At 41.3% G+C, this 24,564-nt stretch overlaps 1 protein-coding gene across 1 annotated transcript; it reads left to right on the top strand.

The window, feature by feature from the left end:
- On the top strand, nt 1-24,072 carry DLST (dihydrolipoamide S-succinyltransferase). Its single transcript, XM_043983622.1, has 15 exons — nt 1-123; nt 1,193-1,226; nt 5,261-5,309; nt 7,268-7,320; nt 7,446-7,520; nt 7,760-7,815; nt 9,143-9,254; nt 11,586-11,744; nt 12,028-12,104; nt 13,799-13,896; nt 17,279-17,409; nt 20,154-20,227; nt 20,930-21,013; nt 21,433-21,600; nt 22,447-24,072. Exons 1-15 carry the CDS (start codon nt 61-63, stop codon nt 22,579-22,581), a joined length of 1,368 nt encoding a protein of 455 aa, XP_043839557.1. The 5' UTR covers nt 1-60; the 3' UTR covers nt 22,582-24,072.
- The last annotated feature ends 492 nt before the right edge of the window (nt 24,073-24,564 follow it).

Raw genomic sequence — 24,564 nt, 5'->3', positions numbered from 1 at the left:
GCTGTTGCCGGGCCCTATATCCGGTGTCCGCCCGCCCTAGGCTCCTTTACCCGGATCGCGATGCTGTCCCGTTCGCGCTGCGTGTCCCGGGCGTTCAGCCGCTCGCTCTCCGCCTTCCAGAAGGTAAGAACCGGGTTGGGTGCGAGCCGGAGCCGAGACCGCAAACGAAGGGCCCGGGCAGACCCACGAAGGCTGGAGGGCAGGGCGGGGCGGGGCTGCCCCGAGCACCAAGGGCACCGGGACGAGGAGGCCGCGGGAGAGGCCGGGGCTGGGGCTCCGAGCCGTCCGTCCCCCGGGCCGGAGAGGAGTCAGGCGGGGCGCGGGGCCCTGTATCCCCCTCTCCTGTCTCCGCCCCTTGGGCGGGCTTGGGGCTCTGCGGAGCCCCAGGCCTGGCCTCCTTCTGTGCCCTCCTTCTGCCGTTGAGCCCCGGGCGGTAGCCCCCGTGGGGCTCCGGGAGGCGCAGGGTCGGTGCCGAGGTCAGGCTGCTCGTCCTGCTCGTGACCTTTACAAAGACAGCCGCTCCCACTAGCCGGAGAGGACCAAAGGTCCGCGCTCCGGTCCTGGTTGGGCTAATCTGAATGCCCCTGGGACAGGGCGGGGGCGGCCGGGCTGTTCCCGGCTCCTGACACTCCACGCCCCCGAGGGTTCCATCCCGGGAGGATGCAGAGAAGTAAAAACCCAAGCAAGGTGTTTAGGGCCGGAGGCGGGGCGGGGGGAGACGGGAGGGGGTAAGAGTCCTTAGCACCGAAGCCGGGACGGGCAAGGGTCAGCCACTTCCGTAAGGAGGCCTTTTATTGTGGCAATGAAGGATTTTTTTTTTTAATTAAATTTTGGAAAAGGCCACTTGTGGGAAAAAGGTGGTAGGGGTACAGTGAATATAGAGCTGCTGCTAGGAGAACCGTGGTTCAAGTCCCTTCTCTGATGTGCGCTGGCTCTGTGACCCTGGGCTCCTGTGCCCGCAGAGAAGGGGCAAACTGGACTTTTGTAAGGGAGCTTCCCGTACGAGTGAAATCACAGGTCTGGTCTCCATCCTTGCCACTTTAAACGCTTCGCACACCGGGCCTTTGTCAGTTTCCTCATTTTTCCCAGCACTGGAATAGTTGAGTTGTTTGTGTGTCTTTTGGTGGGGAGAGGGGAATTTTTCCTGTCTTCATTTTCGGGACATAACCGGTAATGCTTTCTTTCTCAACAGGGGAACTGCCCTTTAGGGAGGCGTTCCTTACCTGGTAAGTTTTGCCCTTCCTCATAACAGTTTTCTGGTTGTGAGTCCAGGTACTTTTAAATGTTAGGTGTAACGATACACGAGCAGTTTTTCACACGAACTCATTGAAAACTTTTGTCAGTAAACATTCCCTCTATTTTAAATTGGAAAATGCAATACTGAAGTGCAAGGATTTGTGGAATGGATTGGAAATACATCTGGGGTCACTGTGGGTTCTTTCAGGCTAACTCCAGAAGGTTTCAAAGGAAGTGATGGCATTAGGATCATACATAAATCCAGCATTTTTTCTCCACCATACCATACTCCTTAAATCATTCAAGCTGTTCTAGGATTTGCTATTATAGAGAATGTAGTCTTATGGAATCTGTATCTATAGGAGATAGCCGAGTTAACTACCCTCTTGTAGAATTTGTGGAGAGTCAGCTTAAGTTGAAGACTTCCCATTATAAGGTCTTCTCAACCAAGACAGTAAATAAAATGTTAATAGACTGAAAACCGGGATAGACTAAATGATACAACATAAGAGTAATATGTCAGTGAAAGGACAACTTTGGAACAAAATATCTCTACTCTTCAAAAAGTTTCTCCCTCCCCCCCAAAAAAAATCCCATAGAATAAAACAAAGAACAATGAAAAACAACCACCACAACACCAAAACATAAGAAAATCGTTTGGAATAATGGCACATATATCTGTATCTTTCTATTATTTGCTGATTTGATCAAAGATATGAAGACCCATGTACTGTCACTTGTTTAAGGCAAAACCATTTCTTCTGTTTGCTGTTACCTTCCTTTACTTAGTTCCTTAGTATATGTTGTTCTTTTGGTTCTGCTTTTTTTTTTTTAATCTGCCTCACTTTGTGGATCTCTGAAAAAGATTTCATGTCTAAGATATATAGGGAACTAAGTCAAATTTACAAGAAAAAGAACCATTCCCCAGTTGGTAAAAGGTCATAGAGTATGAATAGGAAGTTTCAAGGAAAGAAATTCGGGCTATTGATAGTCTCGCAAACAAATGCTCTAAATCACATATAATTAGAAAATACAAATTTTAACTGAGGTACCACCTCGAACCTATCAGATTGACTAAGATGATGAAAAAGGAAAATGACATGCTGGAGGGACTGTGCAAAAAAAGATATAGTAATGTACTGTTGGTAGATCTGTGAATTACTCCAGCCCTTCTGGTAAGCAGTTCAGAGTTATGCTCAAAAAGCTACCATATTGTTTAAGCAATTAAAAAAAATTTATATAATTTTTTTTTGGCAAGGCAATTGGGGTTAAGTGACTTGCCCAAGGTTACACAGCTAGTAAGTGTCAAGTGTCTGAGGCTGGATTTGAACTCAGGTACTCCTGAATCCAGGGCCAGTGCTCTATCCACTGCACCACCTAGCTGCCCTATCATACTGTTTGACCCAGCAATACTTGCTCAAGGGCATGGTTTTAGAAAAAGCTGGGAAGACTTGTATGAATATCATGATACAAAGTGAGGTCAGCAGAACACTTTATACAATAATAACAATATTGGAAAGATGATCAATTTTGAAAGACTTATTAACTGACCAAAACAGTGACCAACCACAATTCTGAAGAACTCATGAAACACAGCCCTAACCACTTCTGTATAGAAAGCTGATGGACTCAAGAGTGCAGATAGAAACCTATTTCTTTCTTTTTGGCCAAGGCTAACTCTGGAATTTGTTTTGCATGACAATCCATTTTTGTAATAGCTGTTTTTTCCTTCTCAATGGGTGGAGAGAATTTGGAACAGAAAATAAAATAAAATTTTAAAAAAGAATGCTGCTGAAACACATTACCTAACTTCTGATGTGATGAACTCAAGCATGCAGAATGAAACATTCATTTTCAAACATGGCCTGTGTGGGGATTTGTTTTGCTTGTCCATACATATCTGAAGTGGAGATTTTATTTTTCTCTCACTTTTTTGGGGGGATTAAGGGAAAGGAGAGGGTAATACCAGACTGGGAAAAAAAAAAAAGAAAAATGGGTCATCAGCATTATAAAAGTGAACAGAGAGCAGAACTAAGGTCAGTAGGAAACACATAAGTACAACAGTTTGAAAATAACATGTTGAATTTATTAGACTTAAAAGAAAACCTCTTTGTAATACATACTTTCATCTTTATGTACAATTCACTTTCTGTTCTACTTTGTATATGGGAATACTCATCTTTTTTGCTGTTGAGTTCAGAATTTCTTGAAAAAAAAAGGAAAAATGCTGCTATGAATATTTTTATACAGCTGTGAATATTTTTATACAATTGGGTCCTTTTTGCTTACCTCCTTAGGACATAAACCTAAAAGTAAAATTTCTAGGTGAAAGGGTATGAATATTTTGTGATTTTTATTACATAATTCTTTATTGCTTTTTTGCATAGTCATATTAATTCACAACTCCTCCAGCAATATGTTAGATTTTTCTACCACCCACCTTGAGTTTTGTCATCTTTTATCATCTTTGCTGTTTTGATGGATGCAATGTGGTAGCTTAGAGTTGTTTTAATTATCATTTCTTTTATTATTAGTAATTTTGAACAAATTTTCAAGTAGTTGGTTGTCAATAGTTTGTTGACACTTCATTATAATATATAGTATCAGTGGCAAAAATGGATTGCACTATAGAAAAATTTAGGGATACAGAAAAGATTATTCTCTTTTGTTGTTTTCTTTATATTCTAAACAGAAACACCAAATAAGACAGGTAGTTTCATATAAATTGCATGAAACTGAAGATTTATATTGCATACAGCTTACTTTTTAAAAAGTTTATACTTATGTAAGTTATATAACTTGCATATTTATATAAGTTCAACTTGTAGCTTTCAAAACTTCTGCTTCTTTGTGTGTTTTTTTTTTATGGCTTTCCTTTTGTTCCCTTTGCATTAAAAAAAATGATGCCTCAATACCCCTTTTTCTTTTCCTTTTTTTTTTTTTTTTTTTTTTTTGGCTACCCAATCCCTCTTCACACTGCTTATCCTTCCCATTTCTGGTGTGAGGAGATGGGGGAAGCTCTTGTAACAAATATTCATAGTTGAAAATAAATCCTCCATTGTCTGTCTGCAAATGCGTACCTTATTCTGAATCTTGAGTTCATCTCTCAGTCAAGCAATGTTTCATTATCAGTCCTCTAAAGTTGTAGTTAGCCTTTGCATTAATCAGAGTTCTTAAGTCTTTCAGAGCTGCCTGTCTTTACATTGTTGTTTTTGTTGGATAAATTGTTCTGGTTCTTCTCACTTCTCTCTGCATCAGTTCCTATAGACCTTCCTAGGTTTCTCTCTGAAAGCATCCTTTTTGTCATTTCTTATAGCATAGTGGTGTTCTATTATATCCACATGCCATAATCTGTTTAGTCATTTCCCAATAGATGAGCACCTCTTTACTTTCCAGTTGTTTGCTATTACAAAAAGAGCTGCTGTAAATAATTTTGTCCACATGGATCTTTTTCTTCTTTCTTTGCTCTCCCTGGGTTATAGACCTAGTAGTGATATCATTGAGTCCACAGGTATGCACAGTTTAATGACATGTTGGCCATAGCTCTAAATGGTTTTTCAGAAAGGCCAGACCAGTTCACAGCTCACTAACGTGTTCATGAGTTTTCCTGTTTTTCCCAAAGCCTCTCCAACATTATCCTTTTTTGTCATCTTTCCCAATCTGATAGGTGTGAGGTAGAACCTCAAAGCTGCTTTAATTTGTATTTCATTACTTATTTGTGATTTGGAGCATTTTTTCATAAGTTTGTTGATAGCTTGGATTTCTCCCCAAAAGACTTGTTCTTGCCTTGTTGAGAGCAGCTAAACAAAAGTGGTAGAAAAAAGGATAATGGGGTTTGAATCAGATAAGTGGAGAAATTGCCTGCTTATCCCCAAGGGAATAGGGACCCAGGCCTCTTATGGGGCTTTAAAATGTTATGTACTCTTGGTTGAAGCTTATCCTATACCCTGTTTTAGGGATTGGAGTAGGTGATAAAGCAATAGCTGAGATTTTTAGTTAATTTTTTCTTTAATTTTTCTTGTAGGTATCTCCCTGTGCCAGGGACCAGCTTACCTTTACAGTAAAAAGATTGTGTAAGTGTTACGTGGGAAGTGTGGATATCCTAGGATATCTAGGAAGGCTTTGGATTTCTGGCCTTTAGGCACAGAAATCATAACTGTTGCTTAGACTTTCTTGCTTAGCATTATTCTTGTTGGTAGCTTGAAGTGTAAAACTATATTATGTGTATATGCACAATGTATTATAGAAACTGAGGGTTCTATAAGATGAGGAGGAAGTGTATTCCAGCTTGTATAAAGGCAAGCAGGCAGCCAACAAGGATGTTCACTATGTGACAGGCAGTGTGTTAAGCACTGGGCATACAAAAAAAAGTAAAGGAAAAGACAGCCCCTACCCGAAAAAGAGCTTACATTTTAATATAGCTTACCTTTTTGGAAAAAGTTGTTTGCCTCCTTTTAGGAGTAACTGTACCAAAGAAAATGCTCTCAGTTATTATAAAGTTAAGCTCCTTCCTGGTTTTGTCCGAGTCTGCTAGCATCTTTAGGATCACCCTGCCTATTAGATATCTAGTCCAACTTTAAAAAAAAAAATCAAACCCAATTTAATAATGTCCATTTTTATTTGAATGCATTCTGCCAATATACCTCACATAAGGATATGAAAAGTTATTTACCATAATCTCCTCATAGCCAGCAGTGATGTTTCTGAGAAGGGTTGGGATTGAAGATAGCTTTCTTCCCTTAAAGGTAAAATGATATGGAGGAATAAACTTTTTTTTTTTAAAAAGGCTTCAGTTAAGCCTCCTAAGACTCAGTTGTCCAGTCTCTTCTTTAAAAGAGCAAGACTGGGGGCAGCTAGGTGGCGCAGTGGATACTTACTAGCTGTGTGACCCTTGGCAAGTCACTTAACCCCCATTGCCCCTCAAAAAAAAAAAAAAAAGAGCAAGACCAGGGGCAGCTACATGGCGCAGTGGATAGAGCACCGGGCCTGGCGTCAGGAGGACCGGAGTTCAAATCCAGCCTCAGACACTTAACACTTACTAGCTGTGTGACCCTGGGCAAGTCACTTAACCCCAATTGCCTCACTAAAAAAAAAAAGAGCAAGACCACCAATCTGGTTTCTTTGAACACAATTTATAGAAAGTATAGTGCAAGCTGAGTACTGCACTAATCTTTGGCACTCTAGAATTCTGAAAGGTCAAAGAGTATTACATATTATGTTCCCACATGCAGAGCTTGGAGAAAGATTACCCAGATGAGTTCTTGGATTAACCCTTAGTTATAAATACTGGTCCTTTCCTCTCTCCCCCTCTTCCCTTTGTACCTGAATGCTTTGAGGGTTCTGGTAAGAGGAAATTTGGCAAGTAACCTGTTACAGCTGCTTTCCAACCAGTTTTCCAGGAAAGATTTACTACATCTAGGATCATCCCAAGTGTTAAGGACCTAATCAGTCTGCTATTGTTGAATGACAGAGTACTGATATTTGAAATAAAATGTGAAACTACAGAGAGAGGTTGTCATGTCATAAAAAAAAAAAAGTTCCATGACCTCTTTAGTGGAACACGTTATCTTTTAAAGATTTATAAGTTTAATGTAACCTGCCTTATCTGAATTCATTTTGTAAGTTTGAGGGTAGGAATTCCATAGTATCTGGTATGCTGCCATATGTAAGCATGTAACAAATAGTACTTGAATTTATTTAGTTGAGAGGAAATTTAAATCTAAAAGTAAAGAAAAGAACTTGATTCTTTTGGTGTGGCCTCAGAGCCTCAAATGTTTAGCCTGACACTTGAAAAAATAAAACCAACCTAGTTTCTTTACATTATTATTATTATTATTATTATTATTATTATTACTATTAATACATATTGAATACTGTTACAGCACATAAAACAAAATTCTTTTGGGGTGGACTTTTGACTATGAGGGAGAGCACATGCTCTTACCAAAAGAAAAGAAAAAACAAAAAAAGAGGAAAACAGTTAAAGGAGTTAATTATTTTATGTTTGTTGGTGTTTTTTTTTTTCTTGTAGTGTAAATGACTCTGTCTTGAATGTTCGATTCTTCAGAACTACAGCAGTGTGCAGTAAGTACTTGTGAGTTAAACTGAGTTCCTTGCCCTATTGGGAGAGGAATTTGAGTGAAAAGATAAACCAAATAGTAGTAAAAGACAGCTAGCTATACAGGTGACTTTTTTCCCTCCTTATTTAGAGAATGATGTTATTACAGTCAAGACGCCAGCATTTGCAGAGTCTGTCACAGAGGGGGATGTCAGGTGGGAGAAAGGTAAGATTTGATACTCTCCTTTTTATTCCATATTTATGTCTAAGTATCATATAGCAAATACTTTTTCAAGTAAAAGTTAATAGAGTAACTATAAACATGTCTTGGTCAGTAGGATCCTGTGTCTACTATATATTTTCTCCAGGTCTTTTCAGAAAATGACTTTGTCAAACACATGCTTTTAAAATTTTCCTCCTACAATCAAGAGTTTTCCCTCTGACAGAAAAGTGCTTGTTTTTCAGCTGTTGGAGACACAGTTTCAGAAGATGAAGTGGTTTGTGAAATTGAAACAGACAAGGTAAGTTTAGTGTGTGTTGGGTCTCTTTATTGACTTTCCCTTGGTTTCTTAGGTCACTGAAAGAGGAGATAAAAAGTAGCCAAGGTACTGTTAATGGCATAGTTGAGTTTGTGAATAGATATTGGGTTGTTTTGTTTTGTGTGTTTTGTTTTTTGTTTTTCACAGTCTGGGCCTTCAAACTTTAACAGTGCTTAGAAGGGGGTGGCTAGGTGGTGCAGTGGATAAAGACCGGCCCTGGATTCAGGAGTACCTGAGTTCCAATCTGGCCTCAGACACTTGACACTTATTAGCTGTGTGACCCTGGGCGAGTCACTTAACCCCCATTGCCCCGCCAAAAAAAAACCCAAACAAACAGTGCTTAGAAGGTCTCAGTATTAAAGATGGAAATCTTTAAAGGCTTGTTTTGACTTATCACATAAACTGTTGGGTATTCTTTAAAAGGAGTATCTTGTCTGTGTGGTTCTATAGCTTTTGTTTTTCTTGGTATAGGCCTAGCCAGCTGCCAAATTGATCTTAAAGCCTTTCTCTGTTCCAAAAGCCCACCAGTAGCTCCCAATTCCCATAGGCAAGACAGCAGATTCCGCTTTTAGAGACCTTCCTATCTGGCTCCAGCCCACATTACTATACTTTGTACAGAACTGTCCTGTAAGCACTCTCATGCCTGCTCAGGTGTTCCCTGTACAGGGGATTCCCATTCCTGTTGAAATACCTTTGTGTAATTTTTTCCTCAAAGCTAGATAGAATGTATGCCCCACTTACCTGCACATTTAGAATCCTGAACTTCCTGTAAATACTCTCCTGATCCTTCTCAGTTATTAATGCCCAAGCTCCCTAAACTTTTAGTATATATTTTTTTGTTTTGTTTTGTTTTTGTTTTTTAGTGAGGCAATTGGGGTTAAGTGACTTGCCCAGGGTCACACAGCTAGTAAGTGTTAAGTGTCTGAGGCTGGATTTGAACTCAGGTACTCCTGACTCCAAGGCCAGTGCTCTATCCACTGCGCCATCTAGCTGCCCCCTTTAGTATATTTTTTGTATTTTACTGTTTGTATGCATTTGTTGTCTCCCCTCCTATTCCAACAGTTCTTTGAAGTCAGGGGAAATTTGGATTTTGTTTCTGTATCTGCAGTGCCTGTTATAATGATGAATAAGAGCTGAAAGTGCCGATTCCTTCATTATATTTTCTGTTGAATATACTCTGGATTTGTTACTGCTTTGTAAGGAAAAGTGGGTGTCTTGCCTCCTTTATGTGTTGTGCTTGCTGTTGTCTATACCATTAACTTGATTCTAGTACTGAATAAAAATTGTCTTTTCCCCCTCCCTTTTCCAGACATCTGTGCAGGTTCCATCACCGGCAAATGGAGTGATTGAAGCCCTCCTGGTACCTGATGGAGGGAAAGTGGAAGGAGGAACCCCTCTGTTCACTCTCAGGAAAACTGGCGGTAAGGAAGAAGCTCCTGTTGTCATGGTCTCCAACACACCACCTTGGAGATGGCACTGAGAATAAAGTACTGATTCCCTTCCACCTCATAAGAACTCCTTGGCACTCCAGCTACCTTAGGTGAGGGAGTAAGAGTGACAGTATTTGTTCAGTGTGAACTTGAAGTGCCTCTGATAGATAACGAATGGTCAGGAAGTAGAAGTGCCCTCTCTGTGCCTGTACACATTTCTCATTTTGCACCTTATATCCCTTCAGGAGAGAGTAAAAAGGATGGCCCAAGGTGGGAAGTAGCACTTTGTAGAGTGTCTCGGTCCAGGAGTTCAGAGCATGTCACAGTTTATTCTTCATCCATCTTATTTTATGCAAGAATCATTACATTTTGAAGATAGAGAATGTGATAGAGTGCCTCTCCTCTTTTTGGTGGACATGACACTTACGGTAACAAGAAAAAGTAGCTTTGACATTATGAACTGGTAATGATAGAATTCTGGAAAACTTCCTAGAGATACCTGAGTGGTATCATCAAAAAGACAGTGGGAAGTGGCCAAAACAGGCCCCGGGTATGCCAGGCATCTCTGCTTTGCAAGTAAATAGAAAGCTATCAATATCAATTGGACAATATAGGAACTTAGTCCACTGACAAGTGGAACAGTTTGGAACCAGAGGACCCAAGTTAAAATCCTAGCTCTGCCACTGCTTTTGTGGCCATTGAGCAAATGACTTCACTTATTTGGGCTTCAGTTTCCTCACCTCTAAAATGATAGGGCTTGTCTAGATGACCTCTGTGGTCCCTTCTAGTTCTAACTCTGTGATCCTATAAATCTTTTTAAAAGCTTGTTCGTAAGAGTCTGATTTAGGCCATAAAAGTTATAGACAGGCATCAGAAAGATGGCACTAGTTATTGAAACTATGTAGCTGATAAACCTAGGTGCTTTGCTAGCAGAGTACATGTGGAAGTCATTTTTCAATCATCCAATCAGACCTAGCAGTTGTTCTGTCATCTACTCTGGTTAAAAGCATTAGTAATTTGGTCTGTCATATAACCCTAATTAATAGAGTTTAGGCTTCATGCCTAATAAAGAGATTACATAGAAGAAAACCTAAATTCTATTCTGGTTCTTTATTAAAGGCCTAAGACTATAAGAACCATTGAGAAGAATAGAGAATTGAAACCATTTGAGATTGGGGGTCATTATTAAACCAAGACTTGATACCTGAAGATGGAGAGGGAGGAGGGAGGCAGAGTATGGTAGAAAGATAAAAAAGCACCTTTTGAGGAATTTGAGGTGCTAACCTCTTATATTCTGTAGTCAAAGAACAGGCTTCCAAATGGAGAAGAATTTGCCTTAATGTCTAATGTAAAGTTTTGGGGGCCTGTTTAAAATTTTTTTCCTCACCATTATATGAGGGACACTGTAGAGTAGGTGAAGTGCTTGTACTCTACTTTATAAAGAAACTTGCTATCCCTTTTCAGAGATAGCAAATGACATGCAGTCAATGAATGAGAACATTAGTGACTTTGGGGATAGTTTATATTGGTACTGTTCTAACTTGAATCCCTTCTTTGGCTAGAAGTTTCATGTAAGGCACTATGCTAAGCGCATTACAGATATTCTCTCATTTGATCCTCATAACAAACCTGTGAGGTAGGTGCTGTTATCCTCATTTTTACAGTAGAGGCAGACCGAGATCAAGTAACTTGCCCGAGGTCACAAAGCTAGTAAGTGTCTTAAGTTATATTTGAACTTGTGTCTTCCTGACTTCAGGCCCAGTGGTTCCATCCTCTGTGCCACCTAATAAAAGTAACAATAGCTAATGTTTATATAGCATTTACTGTACTATAGTGAGCCAGGCGCTCTGCTAAGGCTTTACAATTATTACTTCATTTCATCCTCACAACCACCCTGTGAAGTGGGTGCTATTATCATGCCCATTTTACTGATGAGGAAACTGAGGGAGACAGAAGTCAAGTGACTTACTCAAGGTCACACAGCTAATTAAATGTCTGAGGCTAGATTTGAACTCAGGTCTTCAGCTGCCCTAAGAAGGAGGGATTTTAATTTTTTAAATGCATTTTCCTAGGAAGGAGCTATAACCACATAGAGCTGTAATCTGATTTTGAATGTGTAGAGGGATTGTTACAGGCTGGGATGTCTCTCAAACTTCTTTGTGTCTCCACCTACTATAGTACCTGACACCTAGAAGCCCTCAGTAAAGAGTGATTGATTGAAAATAGAATTTAGGACAGCATGTTCTGTTTGTGGCTTTCTTTTTTGATGCCCATGTCATTCAGTTTTTGTATATATGTGTAATGAAGACTTTTTTTTTTTAGCTGCTCCTGCTAAAGCCAAACCAGCTGAAGCTCCCTCTGCTGCAGCCCCTAAACCAGATTCTGTAGCAGCTCCTCCACCTCCCCCACTTGCTGCATCTATACCCACTCAGATGCCCCCAGTGCCCCCTGTGTCATCACAACCTGTTGATACCAAACCTGGTAAGCAACTCCTTATTCCCATGGAAATAGATGCAGGGGTGGTTCATCAAGTTCCATGTGTCCCTTTTGGTAACTGCTCCTTCCAAGTCTGCAAAGGTTCCTTACTTCTGAATGGTCTTTCTGTCAGTTAGTCCTGATTGGATCCTTCACTGCAGTTTTGGGCAGAATCCTTGTGTACTTTGGCTAAGCACCTGTAGTCAGCTTGATGCTGTGAAGCACAGAAGAGGCAGCAGCAGAAATCATTTCCCTTCCTGATATATTTGTACCTTTTCTCCATTTCCAGTGTCTGCTGTAAAACCCTCTGCTGCTATTTCAGCAGCAGAGCCAGGAGCTGGCAAAGGTGCGCGTTCAGAACATAGGGTAAGCTGCTGAGGATGAATGAAGGTTTAGGGTGATAAGGGCACTACTGAGCAGGGGTGGGGCATGGCAGTAACGGCTTCCAGACGGCTACAACCAAATCAACAACCTGCCTCAGGAAACTCCTGCCCACAATTTGTCCCCTTGGTTGTGTCTTCCCAAAGGCTGGACTTATGTTTGTGTAGGCTTCATTTATATTTCCAGAGCTCATAACTCCTCAAAATAGTTAAAATTCCCAGACCAAAGATTGATGTGGGGTGGTGAGCCAGCTCAGTGAGAAGCTGACAGAACGTGTTTAGTTTTCACCATGTCTCAGGAGCCTTAAGAAATGCTAGTCTACTGGCTTTCTAGGGATGAAGAAACCAAGGGGGAGGCATGGAAGGAATTATTTAGGGTTATAAACACTGGCTGAGGAGCACAGGAGCAATCAGCCTTGCAGCCAGTTACAAGTGTGAAGTTAATTTGGCCTTGTAAATCTCTAACTACTCCCCCTGCCCAGCCTTGGCCCATAACCAGTCCCTTAAGAGGTAGCATGTATGGTAGGAAAAAAATGGACTTGGAAACAGAAGGACCTGGATTCTAACCCTATTCCCAGCACTTAATAAAGGTGACTTGGGGCAAGTCACTCTTATCTGAATCTGCTTTCTCTTCTACAGAAGTTAGAACAAGGTTTATATATGTGTTATGAGAAAAAAACCATTTTATAAATTGCAAAGCACCCCAAAGACTGCTATTCATATATTATGAGGCAGCCTAACCTAGCAGATAGAGAGCTGGCTTCAAAGCCAGGAAGACTGGGCTCCTGGGATCCAGTCTGACCTCTGACCTTACTGACTGTGTGACCCTAAGTAAGACACAACCTCTCAGTGCTCTGGGCCAGAGGTGTCAAAACATTCTGCAACATTCTCTAGCAGAACTTTATTAAAATGTATTTAGGAAATATTTAACATAATAAAAATACAGTAGAATAGAGATAATGATAGTATGTGGTTTTCTAACGTGATCCCTTTTCTATTTGAGTTAGACATGGCTGCCCTATGCAGCTCCCAAGACTGTGTGTAACAGAGAAAGGTCTGCCTTTGTTGGTATGAATGAAGTCAAAGGCCCAGTCCCTACGAGTAAATTGAAATTATCTAAAACATGCCCATTGTGAGTGATCCTTTGCAAGGCCTCTAGAAGTGTTGACTTGGACGCTTGAAAGAGATGACCTTAAGGAGTACTACCAAGCAGGGATGTCCAACACACTATTCAATAAATTGTTGCTGCTGCTGCTGTCAGCTAGGACAAAAACCTCAAGTGTGGGCAAGAGTATGGGTTTTCTTGCCTGACAAGGCAGCACCATCTAGAAAAACTGCCACTTCAGAAGTACTGATGTTTGATTTCCTTTGCATGTCTTCTCTCCACAAGTAGTTGGTCTTGTGCATGACTCAGGTTTGATTTTAAAATCAAACCATTTCCTGGGCCCCAGAGCCAGAAAACACTTAAAGGTGAATCTAAGCAAGTAAGGCTTCCTTATCTTTTTAAAATACCACCACTGAAAAGGGCAGAGTAGAGCCCCTATTGTGTAGAATCACACCCTCCTACTGGTTTCTTCAGCCCTGTGCCTTCCGGTGCTGATCCTGCTTTGAGCTAAACTGGGATCAGAGTTGATCTCAAGAGTCCAGGGTTTTCTAGGCTCACCCTCTTTTCTGTTTTAGGTGAAAATGAACAGGATGCGACAACGTATTGCTCAACGTCTAAAGGAGGCCCAAAATACATGTGCAATGCTGACCACTTTCAACGAGATTGATATGAGGTGGGAACTGTAACCCCATCTCTACGTATCTGGAGAATGTAGAAACAATGGTCATTGTCCTGCACTTAGGAGAGATTCCAATATTGATATCAGGAAGAATAGGTTTCTTTTAGCCAACGGTGGATTGTTTCCTTTTCTAATTGACTCTTCAGTTTGAAGATCAGATGGGCCAGTAATCTTTAAGTGTCTTTCATAGTGGCAGGTGTATTTGAGCAGAGAGAAGGAGGCTGAGTTACTAGCTTATTATGCCATTTCTACACTGAGGTTGTGTTGTAAAGTGAAAAGAACACTAAATTGGGACTCATAAGGCCTGTTGTTGTTGTTGTTGAGTTGTGTCTGACTCTTTGACCCCATTTGGGGTTTTCTTGGCAAAGATACTAGAGTGGTTTGCCATTTCTTTCTCTAGCTCATTTTATGGATAAGGAAACTAAGGTAAACAGTTCTGTGATTTGCCCAGGGTCACACAGCTACTAAGTGTCCGAGATCAGATTTGAACTCAGGTATTCCTGACTCCAGGCTCAGCACTTTCTTCACTTTGCCACCTAATTGAACCTATCAATCTCTCCTCTCTAACTATGTGACCTTGAATAGATCATGTCACCTCCTCAGGTTGTTTTCTTTATATATAAAATGAGGAACCTGGAATAGATTCAGCTCCTGGAAAAGCTCCTACCATTGCTTTCTTTCAAACCAGAATATATGACTATTAGTATTTGTGTTCCCCTGGGTCGATCTTCAGTCCATTCCTAATAAAATGTGGCCAGCATTCCCTGTATCAGCACACTCTGTTGATACCAGACCTAGTGAACAGTCCCTTTAGATCTAACATCCTGTCGTTCCATAAAGTAATTGTTAGTAAAAGACATATCTTGGAACCAGTATTCTACTTCCTTCCTGAGTTAAGCTCTTTCCTATTTCTGTGCCCAGTCTACTAATAGTGGTTTATACAGGCCAAAAAGCATGACCCTTTCTGTTCTGTTTCCTCTAAAATGGGCTAGAGACTTTACCAAATAGGACATAGAATTGTGTTTCCTAATAAAATTATTACTAAATTCGGGACTGACGCTGTTGGTTCCTATACGTGAATCCTTGACTCTCGATAAATTAAAAGTTGTCCTGCCCTTCAGGATTGTGAGAGATCTGCTTATCAGCACCGCTTCTCTGCTCCTAATAAGGACTGTGCTTTCCTTTTGTCAGTAAAGGGGGGAGGGGGATTATTCAGCTTTTCAGAAAGGAATTTGATTTTGAGGGAGAGAGGGAGTTTATGGATAAATATCCATGGTGTGTGTTCAGGCACTTTCAGTGTTAAGATACCCTAGTGTGTCCCTTTTCCTAATGTGTGCTTATCATCTATTCAAGGTTCCTGTAGACATCTAATGGCTAGAAGTTGAAGCAGGGCCTGAGGGTTTTTTCCATCTTAGAAGCTAAAAGAATGTTCTCCTGTTCATTTGATGCAGGGAAGGACCTTGTGGTAATGGATTAGGAGGGAAAACAGCTTGTATTACAGTGCATTAAGGCTAAATTGTACATAAATTGAATTGTACTTTGAAATTCTACCCAATTCCTTAAGACAAAACATGTAAATATTTGTGGCTGTGAAAGATAGAGTTGACAAAACAGAAGGGGAAATGCAGGATCTCCAGCTCTTTTCAGTAGCTAATCGAGGTGTCACTTTACAATGACCTGGGGTCTCAGTACATCTAGTAATCTGGTTTGGTTTGATTGCCCTTAGTGTTTATGCCATTGCCTCACTCAAAAGGGGCTTCTCTGAGACCACCTCCTCTCCCTAGTTGCCTCAGCCTCTGTTACCAAGGGTCAGGACTCAGAAATAGAAACTCCTTAATGACCAAGGCAATAGAATTTGGGTAGTTTTGAGAGCAAAGATGTTTATCACTTCTCTTTTCCTCTTCTGTGGCTCTTGTGTCTTGGGAACCAGTAATGTCTTTAGGGTGGTAATCCTAGCAGTAAATAAGGTTAGGCCCAGGAAAACATTGTAAACCCAATCAGCCCCCTTAGGAAAACTTCCTTTTTCAAAGACAAAAAGGTCTGGAGGGGAGAGTTAAAGTTGTGTCATATCTTATCTTTCACTTCAATATTATATTAGGAGTATTACATAGGGAGAACTAAGCTTTGGGACTGAGACAGACCTAAATTCAATTTCCATTACAGGAATCTATTCCGATAAATACAGATATCTCAATGATAAAATTAGGGGGAAAACCATTTCCCAGACTCTGTAGTGCTGGGGGAAAGGGAAGGAGGGGTGGTGGATAGGGTCCTATGGCTTTCCAGAGTCTTATCAGAAAGTTCTGCTTTCCTTAGTAGAAGGGAAAGGCTAAAACAAAATCCCAAGCTTTGTATGAGACTAAGCCCGTTTCTTAAATTTCATGCCTCTTTTCTGGCACCAGTAAACCTGAAAAGGTGGAGAACATTTATTTGTGTTCAACATGACATGAGAACTACTTTACTCTTAATATTTATGCAACATTCAAATTCCCAATCCCTTAGGAACTATTTGAAAAAGGCATTCTAGTAATAGCCACCCTAAGCTTGATCATGGTCTGCTTTGGGTGCAGTTTGCAGGGTCTTGAATGAATTTGTTCACTCAGGGGCCTATGTGCTCAAGTTTTCCACTTGGTGAATTGATGCCCTAGCCAAAAAAGGAACAAGGAACAGAACAGATGTAAATCAAGCCCTAGTCTTGGGGTCCTTGAAAAAAATTTTTCCAACAAAACTTCTTTTTCTACCTGGGTCCTTAGCAGACAAACGTATATGATCTTTTGTGTTCTCTGCCCATGAAAAGCTAAGCTATACAGTGATTTGAAAAAATGATGGGAGAGAAAGAACTGACAAATATAATTATGTATTGGATAGTTTCACATACATATATATGTATATATATATGTGTGTGTCAAATGCTGGCGTTCTTTAATGCAGGGTTGGGAGGGATGCAAGAAGGGAAACAATTTGAAACTTAAATATATTTTAAAAAAAGAAAAATTGGGACAGTTAAAAAAAAGAAAGGAAGAAAACTTGTGGGAGACCTTCAGAGGATCGGTGCCCTCATCAGTGAACATTATAAACCCGCCATGCCTTGGTAGATGGTTTCATGAGTCACTGTGGCCTGAACTAGACTAACCTAGTGGCCAACATTCTGAATTTAGTTAGGCTGGTCCTTGGATGATAGTAATGATAGTTATGAGGCCCATGGCCAAAGCTTTCCTACCTCATGCTCCTCTTGACTCAGGGAATCTAGGATCAGCCTGATGGCACAGCAAGGCACTGGAGGAGAGGTTAATATATGTTAATCTTTTCATGAAGTTAGAAACATGGAAAAGTCAGCACATGATCCTTCTCTTTTGTTTACAATGTGTTTTTGCAGTAACATCCAGGAGATGCGGGCCCGACACAAAGAGAGTTTTCTGAAAAAACACAACCTGAAACTAGGCTTCATGTCAGCATTTGTGAAGGCCTCTGCCTTTGCCTTACAGGAACAGCCGGTGGTGAATGCAGGTGAGTTCACTTGGGCCAGGATACACAGGTACACGCGGGATGGCTATCCCAAAACTAAGAAGCCTTTTGATTTACTGGCATAGAAAAGTAAATGTTTTATATAAGAGCTTCCTCATTATCGCTCATTTTTAGCTTCTCAAATCAGTAGCATAATATGTTTCAATCTACTTGTCAGTTCTCCCATTTGTCAGAGAACATGTTTTTCATTTCCAAAGGAAAACTTTAGAGATGGTTTGGCAGCCAGCAATTCTTGTGGGGAGGTGGAAAGAAGGGAATAAACATTTATATAGCACTTTTATAAATATTATCTCATTTGATCCTCATAACATCTTTGCACAATAGGTACTATTATCCCCATTTTATAGTTGAGGAAACTGGGGCAAAGGTTAAATGACTCTCCCAGGGTTATATAGCTAGCAAGTGTCTTTTAGGGCAAATTCGAACTCAGATTTTCCTGACTCTAGACCAAGTGACTTATCCACTGCTCTACCATCTGCCTCTTGGGAGGTCTTGTTCATGCCCAGGTTATCATATGCGGGCAGGAAGCTCATAAGGGCATCCTTTGCTCACCCTCAGTGTTATCTAAAAAAGTGACCTCTGTACATGACGCATGTTCCATAGCAACCTTTGAGCTTGGAGGAATGAATTTACTGGGAGGTGTCTTTGTGCTGCTTCTGGCTTTTGGACTTGAATCTTTCGTCAAGTCTTTAATGGAATCAAACCTTGTTTTTATTTTCACCTTAGAAATCTTGATTCAAGAAGTCACTCATTTAGATACCTTTCTTCCTCCTGATTGATGGTGTTAAGTCAAAGATTCATTTAACACTCATCAGTGGAGCCAAGAACTCAAAGTTCTCAAAGAACTGTAGATAACCTTGAGAGGAATAGTCCATGCAATTTTTTTTAATGAAACAATTTTTTAGATTTTACTTTTTATTTTTCTGAACTTGACAGACAAATTAACATGAACATTTCTAGTAAAATAAACCCCAAAAAATAATTGTATGCAAAACTGCAAATCTCTATTACAAAAAGCTCAATTTTTTAAAAAAGCATGTAATAAATTCAGCATGTTCCAAAGCTGTCTAGTTTTTATCTCCATCAGAGTCTATCTTCTGTTGTGTACATTTTTTACAAAAAATATGTGCTCCAATGACCTCTTTCTTTGGGGGCGAGCCTTCACTCTTTCTCACCCCATCTCCTCTTCCAGTAAAACAAAAATAACCTCTCTTTGTAACAGTCATAATCAAGCAAGATATGTATCTGAAAATGTATATCTTACCCTTCTTGACTCCACCACCTCTAAATCATGAAGTAGATAGTGTTTTTCATCATCAGTCTTCTGCAGTCATGGTTAGCAATTGCACTGATCAAAATATGTAAATCTTTCCCAGTTTTTCTTTACAGTGTTGTAGTCCTTATATAAATTGTTTCTGGCTCTGCTCACTTTGCTCTGCATTTCACTCCAATCTTTCCAGGTTTTTCTGAGTCTCTTCATTTTTTATGATGTAATAATATTCTATTGTATTGCTATACCATAATTTGTTCAGGCAGCAGGATGGTGCAGTGGAAAGAGCCCTGGACCTGGGGTCAGAAAGACTTGAGTTCAAATTTGACCTCAAACACTTCCTTTTCTATCCCCGCTTCAGCCATTCCTCAATTGAGGAAGTACTCCTATCCATATTTTTGCATATGTAGGTCCTTTTCCTTTTCCTTTGACTTTGGGCAGGTCATTTGACCTCTGTCTGCCTTACTTTTCTCACCTGTAAAATGGGGTAATAACAATGCCTAACTCACTGGGTTGTTGTGAGGATCAACACTTAGTCCAGTGTTTTAGTAGTATAGTAGTGTAGCTAGTAGTATAGTGGTGTATAGTAGGCACACCATATAAGTGCTTGTTTCCTTCGCCATTCCCTTCAGCCATTCCTCAATTGATGGGCACCCCCAAATTTTCCACTGGTGTAGGTATTAGAGATTCAAAGAGAAATGAAAAATAGTCTCCCCTCCAAGAGCTTGACCTTTCGGTTCTTCTACCTATGTTTGTAAGTGCCCTTTTTTGTTCAGTCTTGTCCAGCTCTTTATGACTGACTCTTCATGACCCTATTTGGGATTTTCCTGGCAAAAAATACTGGAGTGGTTTTCTATTTCCTTTTCCATATCATTTTACAGATGAGGAAACTGAGACAAACAAGGGTTAAGTGACTTGCCTAGGGTCACAGTTCAAATCTGAGGTCAGATTTGAACTCAGGGAGATGAGTCTTCCTTACTCCAGGCCTGGCATTCTATCCACTGAACCATTTAGGACTAGGCATTCATTTGACTTCCTCTCACTGCTCATGAGCAAAAAAGACAGTGGATTTGGCTTTCATCTGGTAAACTCTTCATTCCTTCTTATTTTGAAATCTGGAGAAGCTGTCTTCTTGCTCTTGTTCAGGTCAGGAAGGACATATTCTTTCCTTCTTAAACTAAAAGATACTGCTCGTACTCCTTTGCTAAAATGAAGAATCACAAAATGTTTGAAAAGTTTATTGAGTACCTACTGTGTGCTAGGCAGTGTATTAAGGGAATGTTGGATGATGCTGGAAAAAAGTTAGTGTTGGGACCGAAGAAATGGAATAGTGATGACTAATTGGAGTAAGAAGGGAGAAAAAAATCAGCTTTGCCCTACAAACATTCCCTTATCCCCACTCCACCCCTCTGCTCTGGGGAGTGTGTATAAATAACCTTTACTTTTTGTCTCACAGTGATTGATGACACAACCAAAGAGGTGCTGTATAGGGATTATATTGACATCAGTGTTGCTGTGGCCACTCCACGGGTATGTAAATTGGGTTTACTGTATTAGGGGCCACAACATTGCCTCTGAGGTTTGCTTTGGAAATGGTCTTTTCTCTCTTTTCTTTTCTACCTTCCCTTCCCTCTTTCCTTCTTTCTTTCCTTCTTTCCTTTTCTTTTTCTTTGGTGGGGGGCAGAATTTGAGAGGTCAAGGAGACCTGGTATAAGGAAGCCTATATTGTCCTTTTTTAGAGTCTGCCCTTTTTAGGGCAGCTAGGTGGCGCAGTGGATAAAGCACTGGCCCTGGATTCAGGAAGACCTGAGTTCAAGTGCAGCCTCAGACATTTGATACTTAACTACTTGTGTGATGCTGGGCAAGTCACTTAACCCTCATTGCCCTGCAAAAAAAAAAAAAAAGAGTCTGCCTTTTCATATCAGGCCTAATCTCCCTACGCATCTGAATTTCCATATGCTACAGATAATAGTGAAACAGTGCATCATTTAATACTCTGTTGGCCTCTTTGGAATCAGTAGAAGTAGGTTGAGAATTCTGGTCCATTTGAATAAGCCCTCAAACTTTGTTGTCTAATTTTCCTATCTCTAAAAGGTTTTTTCCGGTAATTTTAACGAATTAGCCTTATAAAAATATCTCCTGCTCCTCAGAGGAAAGGTGTTATATAAAGGTCTATAAGTACAAAGAATACATTTTTATTCACTCTGTAAACCATTGCTTCATTCCCTGCAGGGACTTGTGGTACCAGTTATTAGGAATGTGGAAACTATGAATTTTGCAGACATCGAAAGAACCATAGCTGAGCTGGGAGAGAAGGTAATGTTGAATGAAGAAATGAAAACACAGATTACTGGGGAAAGTTAAGAGGGAGGGAAGCAAAAGCTGAAGACCCCCACCCCCCAGCCTTTGCTTGTCTGTGTTCATTGGTAAGACCAGGAGCCAAAGCTGGTCTTCTGGCAACCTAAAGATAGAGTGGAAGGGGAGGGGGTGGGGTTCAAAGGCAGAGGAGTCTCTTGTCATGAGGCATCTTTAGTTTGAACTTCTAAGTGAACCTCTTCATTCTGAGCCTCTGCTTTTTTTAAAGTTCATCTCAGTTGAAGAACTTAGAAATTGAACCAGGTCCTCAATGTCTGATTAGAACATGGTTGAACCCCCCAGTAAAACGACCCAGATTTTATTTGTTCAGCTTGTGGGGAGGCACAATCTGAATGGGTTTTGAAACTTGTCTTTTTCAGGCCCGAAAGAATGAGCTTGCCATAGAAGATATGGATGGTGGCACTTTCACAATCAGTAATGGAGGAGTCTTTGGCTCCCTCTTTGGGACCCCCATCATTAACCCCCCTCAGTCAGCCATCTTGGGCATGCACGGCATTTTTGATAGGCCTGTTGCTGTTGGAGGCAAGGTAGGAACTGCTATAATGTGAGGTCTTATGGTGATATCGTTTGTCCTATACCATAAAGACTAGTTGCAGGGGGTGACTTGTTTAGTAGAACCTTCTGAGTTAGAGGGAATATCCATCCAGCCTTTGTCTAATTCAGCTCTACTGATAGAGCTTTGTAGAACCTTCACCACAGGCCCAGGAAGCAATTCCCTTGCATAGTTCCAGGAACTATGGTGGAAGTTATGCTTTTTCATCTAAGATCAGCCAAAAGGTATTTGAATTTTACTCTATACTTAGTAATGTGCCAGACACTGGTGGTTCAGAAGTGGACAGAATCCCCTGTCACAAGGAGGCTACTGACAGCATAGTCGAGAGATAAGAACCTGAAATTGGGAACCTGTAAAAGAGAAAATGACTTGATGAAATTGTGTGCCATAGGAGATCATTGGGGTTGTCTTAGATTGGGAAAAGCTTAATGTAGGAGATAGATTGTGAGCTGCCTTGAAATCTGGGTAGGGTTTAGTTAAGCGGAAGGGAAAGGAGAGAGTACCTAAGGGTGCTCTAAGATGAGCAAGAAGAAAGCCTTAAGAAAGCAGTGTTCAGGATTCCCTGGCTGCACAACACACTCCTCCGGCCTGCAGGAGAATTCTAGGAGAGAAGAATAGGTGAAGATTTTGACATTCTTTGTCAAAGAACAGTCACTGAGTGGGGTTTCCCTTAGCAGCCTGGCTTGATGTAGAAAGATCCCCAACTGCACAGAAAGCAAGATTCTGGAGGGCACTGCCGTTAGAACTGGTCTTCTGGTCTGTTTCTTCCTCATGTCCTGTGCAGCACAGAAAAGAGTGTCCCTCTGTCTCTCCTCTGTAGGTGGAGGTGCGGCCCATGATGTATGTAGCACTGACTTATGACCACCGGCTGATTGATGGCAGAGAGGCAGTGACTTTCCTTCGAAAAATCAAAGCAGCTGTGGAGGATCCTCGTGTCCTGCTACTTGACCTTTAGGGAAAAATCACACTCCCTAAAGCTCCAACTCACAGAGACTGAAAACCAGTCTTCCCCTACCCCCTCCTGTGTACCTGGGTCAGCTGGGTGGGAGACAGCCCCATGTGCTGCTGGCTTAAGGGAGGCCAGAGCACCAGGTAACCAGCAGCTACAGCTCCTTTTCGGGCGTTCCCATCCCTCTCTCCACTGCCTTTGTCTTAACACAAATGCTCTTACTTCGTTATTATGATCAAAGGAGGGAGAGAGAGAGAGTATTGATGGAGCCTCATTAATATCCTAGCCTTTCTCCCACGCATCCTCCCCAGAGATGATTTTGCTTTTTCCCTATGGCAGCATAATAGAGAAACCACTAGAGATATTGTAACTCCTCTGTCTTACACCTGCCCAGTTTTCAAAAATCCAACATCCTCAGCAGCATAGGAGGAAGATCCTGGCCCCCAGCGTCATGAAGCTGTAGCCCTGGCTCTGATCTTTCCAACTCTGGGCCCTGTGCAAAGTTTCTTTACTCAACTACAGGGGAAGAGGTGCTGCTTTGTTTCTTAAAGGACACCTTCCTACTTAGGTAGCCTTGGTTGGCTTTAAAATGCCTGTTCTACCTCTTCGGGAAGCACAGCCCAGGTGGCCTGAGGTTAGAGGAAGTGAGCTGGCTCAAAAGACTTCAGCTTGAGGTACTCTTGTCTCCTGAGGTGAGAGGGCATCAGTTTTGCACTTAGACCATGGGTCTTATCCTCTGGGAGGCCCGTCTCTGCACAACCATGCACAGTCCTGCTGTGCTCACCTGCCTTTCTTTATAAGTTCCTAGCAATCATACCAGCAAAGGGGCTGCATTTAGAACCATCTTCATTCTTGGGCGGAAGTGGGGCAGTTGGATCTTGGACCCAATAGAGGTAGAATTGGTAGAGAGGGATGGAAAGTCTAGTAAAATGTTGCTGCCCATTGTTTTTCTGGACTTATATTTGAAGTTCAAATTGGTCTTCCCGCCCTAAGCGGACAGATGAGGGTACTAAGCATGACCAGTTCTGTTCTTGCTTGTACTTGTTGGGCTGGCAGGGGAGAGAAAGCAACTGGCTCCCCTGTGCATCAACACAGGCCAAGATGAGGATAGTGCACTTCCTGAAGTTCTCCACCTTAGTGAGAAGCCAGCTGTGAGTCGTTAGTGTAAGATAATGAACCGCCTGGAGTAATCATTAAAGTACTGCCCAGTAGTGGTGGGCAAAATCATTGGGGTCCCTTGGAAAATGTTTCAGTGCATACTTCCTGTTGTGAGGGCTACTGGAAATCCATCAATATATATCCAAATATACTCAGTTCTGAAGCTGCTGGAACCATGGGGGCCATTTATTAGGGCCCAGCCTGAGAGGGGGGAGGAGGGTGGAATCCAGTACTGAGTGCCTGCAGTGTCTACTACTCTATCTCCAATATACAGAACTTGTCATTAAAATATTTAAAGAAACCAATTTTAAATGAAATTAAAGGGGAAATGTTCTCAAACCGTGTCTTGGCTTCTGGCCGCCTATCTAGAGATAAAGGACAGGCTACTTAATAGCTTTTACAAAAACCCTTAGCTCTTAGGACCTGTCTCATGGCTTTGGACCACAGGATTCAAATTGGCCAGAAAAGAGCTGTGCTACTGGCTGCCCACAGAAGAAAAGGAACTCAGCCTTGAATGCCATGCCCTTCGGTCCCAGAGCTTCCTCTCCACTGCCTTCATATCTCTACTTCTCAAAAAGGCATGTTCTGGGGCAGCTAGGTGGCACAGTGGATAAAGCACCGACCCTGGATTCAGGAGTACCTGAGTTCAAATCTGGCCTCAGACACTTGACACTTACTGTGTGACCCTGGGCAAGTCGATTAACCCTCATTGCCCCCACTTAAAAAAAATAAATAAAAAGGCATTTGCTGCTTTTTCTTAGTCACCCTTTGCCTAACCTAGATTCAAGTGTGGAGTAGCAACCTGTGTAGTGGACCACATATCCCTTAATT

This window comes from Dromiciops gliroides, chromosome 2 (genome assembly GCF_019393635.1).
Source record: "Dromiciops gliroides isolate mDroGli1 chromosome 2, mDroGli1.pri, whole genome shotgun sequence".
In the NCBI taxonomy this organism is placed as follows: domain Eukaryota; kingdom Metazoa; phylum Chordata; class Mammalia; order Microbiotheria; family Microbiotheriidae; genus Dromiciops; species Dromiciops gliroides.
Note: the sequence above shows the minus strand (reverse complement) of the source record. Positions and strands in the feature narration are given on the sequence as shown.